General features: G+C 63.2%; 1 protein-coding gene across 1 annotated transcript; it reads right to left on the bottom strand.

Annotated features, from left to right (window-relative positions):
- On the bottom strand, positions 1–7,989 carry CTSH (cathepsin H). The gene is made up of 11 exons (XM_077774314.1): positions 7,880–7,989; positions 7,216–7,321; positions 6,487–6,557; positions 5,901–6,005; positions 4,726–4,812; positions 4,398–4,453; positions 3,778–3,859; positions 3,306–3,374; positions 2,334–2,440; positions 1,039–1,164; positions 1–354 (listed from the first exon to the last, which is right to left on the bottom strand). The coding sequence occupies exons 1-11, from the start codon at positions 7,886–7,888 to the stop codon at positions 279–281; spliced, it is 894 nt and encodes a 297-aa protein (XP_077630440.1). The 5' UTR covers positions 7,889–7,989; the 3' UTR covers positions 1–278.
- Between the last annotated feature and the right edge of the window lie 670 nt (positions 7,990–8,659).

Raw genomic sequence — 8,659 nt, 5'->3', positions numbered from 1 at the left:
GAGGCTTTGCCACCTGTTTATTGAGTAAAGACTGCGGGGAAGAGTCACGGGCAGGCGCTCCGCACGTGAGAAGCGGCCCCGTGGGAAATAAAAATGTTCTTTCTCGGCCGCGTGGGCTTGAGTCAGTCCCGGCACAGGGCTGGGGGCCGCGTCTGCGTCAGAGGACAGGGGCGGGCGCTCTGCTCGAACTCTTCTTCCTCAGCTCGGCCGCAGGGGGCACGGGGGCGGGGCCTCGGGCGGCCGCGGACCCCCTCCTACGTCCCTCTGTCCGTCCAGGCTCACACCAGCGGGATGGGGTAGGAGGCACAGGCCGCCAGGCCGCACATGTTCTTCCCACGCTCGATGAGGAAGTACCTGGGCAGACAGGGCGGGCAGGGGCCTGGCTGGGGCCTTCTCACCACAGACCTTTCTGGAAGGTTTTGCCGCTCACCGAGATCTGGCTCCAGGGGTGAGGGCGTCTGAATTTACTCATAAAACGCGAGCGCTGGGCCTACTGTGTGGCCAGGAAACCTCGGACTTGACTGCGAAGATCTTTTCCTTCGCTCTCCGCGGCTGCGGCACTGAACCCACCCAGAATTTCCCGGGGCGCCTTCTCAGCCCTGACCTAGCCCCTCACAGTTATGTATGGTGCCCCCCCCGCCCCCCAGGAGTGGACTCTAGTGGGAAACAGGACAGAGTCCCCTCAGGGCGCCCGCTCCCTGCCCCTGGCTTCTAGGAGGGGCTGCTAATGGTCAGGGGCAAGCTTGTTGCCTTGGTAACCTGCCCTCCCAGCGGCTCCGGTTCTGGCTGCAGCCACAGATCCCAGAGACCACGGCCCGTTCTGACAGACCTGGGGGCCGGGGCAGGAGGGAGCTGCACGGGCCGTCTCCGGGGTGCGGGGGTTACAGTCCCGGTCCCCTCCCCGGGGGCCCGCACGGGGGCTCACTGACTGGCCCCTGCTCAGAAGCCACATCCTCGGGGGGGGGGGTGACCCCTCCAGGGCCCCCAGACCTGAGCAATCACGCCCCTCCCAGCGCACGGGACCTGGAAGTCGCTTACCCGTTCATCCCCCACTGGGGACCCCAAGAGTTTTTCACGATCCAGTAGGGAACCCCATTTTCTTCTCCGTACCCAACAGCCAGTACTGCGTGGTTTACCTTATCTGGAGTTTTATGACAGGAAGTGCTGGAAAACGAGAACAAGAAAGGTTCGAACACAGAAAGGATGAAAGCCTCCGACGGCCCCGCCCCGCGCGGTGTCCCAACGTGGGCACCGTGGCCCCGCAAGTGGGGCACCAACGTCAGGGTGACTGCGGTTCTGGCCTCACGAAGGAGCGCGTGGACGGAGCTGCCCCGGCTCCAGGCCCAGACGCCCTCCGACGCCTACTGCACGGCAGGGAGCGATCAGCCGCCAGCCGCACCTGCGCAGGTGACAGCGCCCGGGCGGTGCTCGGCCACCACCGTGCTGGTTTTCAAGGCCACCTGTACTCGGGGCAAACGCACAGGTGTTCTGTGGACCCTGGTGAACTAGTTTCCGCAGGGAAACCCCAGGAAACTCCAAGCGCGGTGGCGACGTACGAACCGGGCTGACGCCTGGCTGGGGTCCCGGNGACGGCGACTGAGGAGCCCGAGAAAGGCACGGCTGAAACTACAAACCCTCAGGGTGGCTGCGGGGGGGCGCGGGAGCCGAATGGGGGCTGCGAGGCAGATGAGCTCAGAGGGAGAAGGGCCAGATCACCGGGGTCCCCCGGCCCAGTGACCCTGGACGACGGGACGATGTGGGGGTGGACACGGAGGTGGCAGAGGCTGGCGTGGCCAGCGAGCGCTCCACAAAGCAGACTTTGGCTCCGAGTGGGGGGCGCCCCGCGGCGGGACACCAGGACACGCGGGTCACAGCGCATTTCTGGGCGGCCGTGTCAGGCAGCATATGCGGATGGGGAGGAGACGAGGGGGATCTGAGGTCCCCGCGGGCCGCCCGGCCCTGGGTCCCATGGGCCCGCTCGTGACGTGGGGCAGGCAGGTTCCAGAAGTGCTCGGTTTTCGTGAGCCGTGCGGGCAGCCCCCAGCCCAGGTCCTGAGAGCGGCTGCTTCCCCCTCTTTCACAGCTTCCCACGCTGAACGCGGGTTTCCTCAGCCGCAGGCAGCTGTCCCGCTGACGGGGAGCCAGCGCTGTCCCCCGTGGCCGGGTCTGCCCTTCTCTCCCCTCCTCTGCGCACCAGACTCCGGCTCCCGCCCCTGGAGCTGCGGGGCCCGAGTGGGGCGTGTGAACCGTCAAGCCCGTGGCCCCGCCGAGCGCTGGTCTGGCTAGGAATCTGGGCCGCCCGCCCGGCCCTGCGAGCTGGGGCCCCTGCTCACCTGGAGTAGATGCCCTTTCTGTACATCATGAAGTCGCCAGTGACCTCGAAGGCGAAGCTCACGGGGTTGTACAGGGCCACCGCCTCCACCATCGCCTCCTCGTCATTCTGTGGACACACAGTCTCCGTCACCTCTCTGCCCCCTTTCAAAACGTACTCCTTCGTCCCAGGGTAGGGATGGAGGCTCGGGGCGGCGTGGGTACAGGAAGGAAGGAAGAGAAGGCTGCGTTGGGCCAAAAAGCCACTAAGCAGATGGTGGGGGCTTTGCCTGAATGGCCAGGTTCCTTCCCGTTTATTTGGCTTATGTGTCTCTCCTCTGAAACTCTGGCTCCTGTGACCTCCCTCCCCTTCGCTGGGTGGGCTGCTGGCCACCTCTCTTCCTGGGGAAACCCTTGGGGTGGGGGCCATGGGTGCAGGTGGAATGGCTTGTGCCGTCACTTCGGTCCCCGTGACTCCCCCTCCCCGGCCCACAGGACCCCTGCCCTCACAAAGCCAGAGTAATTGACCACCTCTCCCTCCGCCTGTGTCCTGGAGTGAGCCAGCCACAGGAACCCCATATTTTCGGGTTGTTTGTTACGGCAGCGTAACCTGGCTTATCCTGACTGCTGCACATTCATCCTTGGTGAATTCGCATTCGATCTCTCACACATGCTGATGCCACTCACACACGCACACCTTCCTGTTGGAGAACTAGGGTCACTGCCTGCATCTTACAGGGAGGACACGGAGCTGAGGCCGGAGGCCTGCACAGACCCAGGTTGGAGCCCGCATACTCAATGCCAGTCCCAAGCTCTGTCCCTCCCGCCTCCCACCCTCTGCTGCCGCGGTGACTGGGCACGACGAAAACCAAGGCCTTCTGGTCAAAGCACTCGGAGAGGACAGGCTGCCTGCTGTGTCCCCAGCCGTCAGGCAGCCGTGAGACCAGCCCCGTCGTGAGAACAGTCCCCGTTGGAGAGAAGGATCCGGGACTCACGAGCGTGATGTTGGCTACGTCCTTCACGAAGGCAATGGCCTTGCTGGGCTGGAACTTGCAGTCCCCGTCCTGTTCGGGCAAACGGTGTGGAAATGAGTTAGGGAGGCCGGGCCCCCGGCTGCGACTCAGGCCTCCGCGGGCCGATGGGTCACCTGAGAGTCAGAGGCATGCTTGTCCTCAGCGGCTCACAGGGCGGGGCGGCCCGGCCGCGGCCCCGGCAGAGGTGGGCCCGCCCGCAGACACTCGGCGNGGACGTCTCAGTGGACGGACGGAAGGAGCTGTGCAGCTTCCGATGGCTGGAAGGTGGACTCCAGTGAGGGTCCAGGGTGGGGACTGTCCCCAGACAAAAACGCAGGTTTTGAGGGGGCTGGTGCTGCTCAGTGAGGGGACAGCAGGCAGACAGGTGTGAGGGAAGGACGCGGCCGGGTGGCCCTCGGCGCGTGCAGCGGGCCCGGGGNCCGCCCGCGGTTACCTGGCCCCTGTACGGGTAGGCGTCTTCGCCCATGATGCCCTGGTTGTACCGGATGTACTCGAACGCCTGGCTGGGGAGGCCCCTGTGAGAAGCACGGGCGGAGGTGTCCGCCTGCACCAGACGGGCTCTCTGGGCGTGGGAGGGGCTGGCGGGGCCGCCCCGGCCCCNGCCTGGAGTCCACGGACAGTCAAACGTGCGTCAGGGGCACAGGGAGCCCTCTGCCAGGAAGAGTGAGCGGTCCCACCGGACGGCGGAGGGGACCCGCCCAGCTCCTGCCCACCGCCGTGCCCACGGGCGCTGTGCAAACTGCCCAGTCCCTCACGTCAACCGTCAACCCCATGTGGCCCATACTGTTATTTCTTGGGGCTTCAAAAAAGTTGAACAACCTCCCAGGGACCATTCAGCTCCAGCCACGGGAAGAGGGCGGAGCTGGGAATCAGACAGGCCTGGGCTCCGATCGCAACTCTGCCGAATTCCGGCTGAAGGGCCTTGGGCCTAGGAGGTGACTGTCCGCTCCATGACCAAGGGACGACTCTGCTCCCACCGCTGACCCGACAGAAGCAACGGTGGGAAATGGGAGGGGCTCTGGTCCCCCCCGACCCCCCAGGTCAGGGACGTACCCTTGGCAGCCGTGATTGTTGAAGTTCTGGGCACAGTCCACCAGCTGCTGCTCCGCCTGCGGGGAGGGGCGAATGCAGTGAGTGGGGGCAGGGCAGCTGCACACACCTGTGTCAAGGCCGGTAAGAGCCCCCAGGGCGGGGACAGCAGGCGTTGGGAGGGGCTCAGGGGCAGCCTGGCAGCCTGGCCGCAGGTGAGGACAGGCCCCCAGGGCCTCCCTGGAGCCCCCGCCCCACCCTCCCGGGGCCTGCTCTCCCCCCTACACCCCCACCCTTCAGGCCTGGGGCAAAGCCACACCTCTGCAGGTGACCTGAGGGGCAGCCTGCTTACCAAGGACAACAGCTTCCCGCTCTGGATGGCGATGGCCGACTCCAGGGCCCCCGTGGTGGAGAAGGTCCAGCAACTGCCACAGCCGCCCTGGAGAGGCCGGGGCGGGGGTCAGTCACGGGTGCCCCAGGATGCAGGCTTTCGGGCCCTCGCAGGGTCCCTCCTGCTGGCCGCCAGCACCTCCCAACCCGGGCCCCTCGCTGACCAGGCCCCACCGCCCTGCGAGGGCCGAAGCCCCCGCAGAAGATTCAGATTCAGTGGAAGAATCTTCCACTGGCCCCTCCACTCCCTACAGTTTCTCAGCAGGTCTTGCCCAAGTCTTGTTTCTAGAACCTTCTCTGTTACCTCTCCACCTCCAACCTCACTCTACCCACTGACCTCCCATAGGGCCCAGACGTCCCGCCCGCCCCAGTCATGGCCGCTGGCCTCACGGCGCCATGCAGCTCAGGCGCCAGAGCCTGCTGTTGGTCACAGCTGTGTGCACGGGGGTCACCTCTGTCCTGTCAACGGTCAAAGGGGCTGATGCACCTGCCCCGCGGGGCTGAGAGGCGCAGATGGCTTCCCTCCCTTCCTGGCGGCCCCCGTGCCCCCCTCACGACCCCTCACTGCCCAAGATTCTGTCCTCCGGCCTTGCCGTCCCGCAGGGGCCTCCCCTCCAGCCTCTTCCTCCCAAATCCTTCCCTCCATTCGGGGGGGGGGGCCCCATCCGGCCAAGGAGACCTGGTCTCGGACAAGGAGAAAACGTTTCTTAGCGAGAGTTTCGGGCGAAGGCCCGTGTTTCTCGGGGGTACTTTCCCTCGGACTCTCTGGAGGTGAGGGGACGGTGTCGTTCTGGAGAAGGGGGAGGGACATCGTGGGCAGAGGGGACAGCAGGGGGCAGGAACGGGGTCGGGGGTCCAGCTCTGATGCACACAGAGAATACGACGTTCAGGGGGCTCTGTAGGAGACCCAGGTCCCCGGGGGGCCCTGGGCGTGGGTGGCACAGCCGAGCTTCGGTGCGACGAGGAGGGCCTTCGCCTCCCTGCAGGGCAGCCCCCAGAACCGCCTCCCGGAGGTGGGCGGCTGGGGGTGGGGTGGCAGACACGGATCTGGGGACACCTGCCACACCCCGGGTCCTTCCTGGGACACCGTCTGCGAATGTGGCGATTTGAGGGGAAGGGCGGGGTTGCCGCGCGCACCTGATTTTTCACCGGTGAGACAAACTTCCCCTTTTTGCGCCAGTCCACGAAGGGCGGGTAGGGACCGGTGCCCCGGAGGTAGTTACCCCTGGTGGCCGAGCAGTTCTGCAACAGCCAGGTACAGTTTTTCAGACGAGCTTTTAAAGTACGCACTTAAAACAGAATCACCCAGAGATAGAAGGACCCACCCCGCCCCCAGCGACCCCCAGCAAGTCCGACCGCGAACAGACACCTTTGAGAGCCCAGGGGGCGGCACCAGAGAGCCGGGTTCAGCACATAAAGGTGCAGTTAAACTTGAACCTCACACGAGCGACGAGTAACTCTGGAGCCTAAGACTGTCCTGTGCACGCTTATCATATTTACACTAAAAGGTGATATACCTGTGCACCTGTACTTTCTGGGGCTACGTCTGGGAGACACAAGGCCGAGAGGCCACAGGTGTGGACGGAGGAGCTGCTCAGAGCTACCTGGCTCCCCAGGAACCCCGGCCCCCGGCGTGGGGGGGGGTGGGGCGGGTTAGCTCTGGCGGGAAGCCGGGCAAAGGTCTGAGCAGCAAGAGTCACATTTGGCCAAAACGAACACCTACCTGAGGCTCCGACCAAAGATACTTGTGTTTTATTTCAGCAAAGCTCATGTCTGAAAATTGGTTCAGTCCCACTGAAAAAGAGAAGGAAAAACAAAAAACCGAAAGAAAGGGGCTCAACAAGTCACTAATAATCAGAAAAAAACAAAGGGACCCATGTTAGCCTGGATCCTGTGTCTGTAGCAACCGGACCCTCACATGTTCTGAACTAATATAACGTAACAAACCAAGGTCAGCCGTGCCGGGGCTTCCGGACGGCCTGGGAGCGTCTCAGCTGCAGACGCCTGTGGGCTGCGTGGCTGGGGTGTGGGTGCGGTTAGTGTGGGGAGGGGTCTGGGCACCAGGGGTTGCCATCTGGCAGGAGAGCCTTCCCACCTGCCTCGTGGGGGGGGGGAGCACCCCCATCCATCTCCCGTGACGGCCCAGGAGAGCACCAGAGATGGTAACGAACTCCCCCGGGGGCACAGCCGGTCAGCTGACCCTCCGTGGTTTCTGAGGCCCTGGATACACTGTGTGCGTGTGTTTCTAGTGACAGCACCCAGGAGGGAACGCAGGGCCCCCAGGCCGGCACTCCGAGGGCAGGGCTCAGCACCGGGACAGACCCTCAGCGGGCAGAACCCGGGGTCAGCTGAGCGCAGCTGGGGACGCGCCCGCCACCCCTCGGTGCCCCTGGCGCATGTGCCTCGCCCTGGGCGCGGCCGGGAGCCTGGCGGGAAGGCGGCCCCACGGTACTTTTAAACGTGTGGTTCCCAGCGTTGTGGGCGCGTATCCTCCTCCAGTTGCCGACAAAGGCCCGCAGCCGGAGCTGGTACTCCTCGGAGCTGTAGCTCTTTTGGTGCTAAAACGAAACACATCAGCCGTAAGTGGCGGGAGGGAGCGCGCTGGATCCCAGGAGGAGGGGTGTGGCTTTGCCGCCCGCCAGGCGTGTTAGCAGGCGGGACGCCGCGGTGTCTGTCTGTCGCTGGGGAAGCCAGGAAGTTACTGACGCGCTGCCTCAGGGACCAGAGGGACGGCAGCCGCCTGGAGTCCCCGAGGCCCTGAAGGGCCGCGCCAAGTGCAGGTTCTCGCGGACGCGCGGCTGCCGCTGAGTCCCGGGCTGCGGAAATCACCCGTCTTTCAAAAGTGCGCTCACTACTGTTGTCCAGGCAGCTCCGGCCGGCAGCCACCGCGATTCGAATACAAAACACGGATGTGAATCGGGAGAGGCGGCCGTGTCCTCAGCCCAGGGGACAGCCGTTTGGAATGCGTTTCTGTTCTCGCCTCGGGTCAGTTCCCCGCAGGAAGGTCCCAGGGGCGAGGCTGGAAAATCCCCCCAGGGTCTCAGATCGGCACAGCAGGGTGTGAGAACCGGCAAGAAGGAAGCAGAAGCGGCAGAAAGAAGAAGTTGGGCACTGACCTGCACCATCCACGACTTAAAGTGAACTTTCTCTGTAAAAAGAAAAAAAAAACCAAATTAGGCCCCGGCACCTGGCAGTGATGTTGGCCTGCAGCCAAGCGGGCACTTGAGCACTGATTGGCATTTCAGGAAGTAGGCTAAATCCNGCAGCTGCGTGTCTATCTCTACACTGTGGAAACAAATCGAAAAATGCATCTAACGCCTTGTGCGCTTTTCTGTCTGATGTTCTAGTTCAAGGAGAAGTTAGTTAAAAAGCCTACACCCCGAGGGTCAACAGATTGCTTCTTCNGCTCGGGGTTCTGCGTTATCCACAGCTTCATAGTTAAGTGGCTGCGAAGGATGTGTTCCAGCTGATCGTAGATACTGGCATTTTAAAATAAGACGACCCCATCATCCTCTCCGAGCTGGCCGGGGAATCTGTGCACAGCGTCCTGGTCGGGACGCTCTATGTACACAGTGGTGGGATGCTCGCCGTCAGCAACAGACGGAGCGCGTGGTCACACTTGGTGCCTGACCAGCCTTTCAGGCAAGGAGGACAAAAAGTNGACCCTCCCCTGCTCACACTGTGTCTGTCTGTCTCTCTCTCTCTCTCCTAGAAATAAATAAAATATTAAAAAAAAAAGTATACATTTAAGTTATTTTTACTTCTTGTGACTCACACATCTCTGAACATTATACAAATTTATTCTGGTTGAATAATCCTCGTTAAACTGACTAAAATATTTCAGGGGCGCCTGGGTGGCTCAGTCAGTTGAACACCTGACTTTGGCTCAGGTCATG

The sequence above is a fragment of the Crocuta crocuta genome, unplaced genomic scaffold, assembly GCF_008692635.1.
Source record: "Crocuta crocuta isolate KB4526 unplaced genomic scaffold, BGI_CrCroc_1.0 scaffold7, whole genome shotgun sequence".
Lineage (NCBI taxonomy): Eukaryota > Metazoa > Chordata > Mammalia > Carnivora > Hyaenidae > Crocuta > Crocuta crocuta.
Note: the sequence above shows the minus strand (reverse complement) of the source record. Positions and strands in the feature narration are given on the sequence as shown.

What these genes read in the sequence shown, in the direction of transcription:
- CTSH (XM_077774314.1), bottom strand. An exon ending in AACAATCACGGCTGCCAAGG is followed by an intron (nt 3,860 to 4,397) that starts GTACGTCCCTGA and finishes TGCTTCTCACAG; the next exon opens with GGGCCTCCCCAGCCAGGCGT. An exon ending in CCCCAGTGGGGGATGAACGG is followed by an intron (nt 355 to 1,038) that starts GTAAGCGACTTC and finishes CTGTCTGCCCAG; the next exon opens with GTACTTCCTCATCGAGCGTG.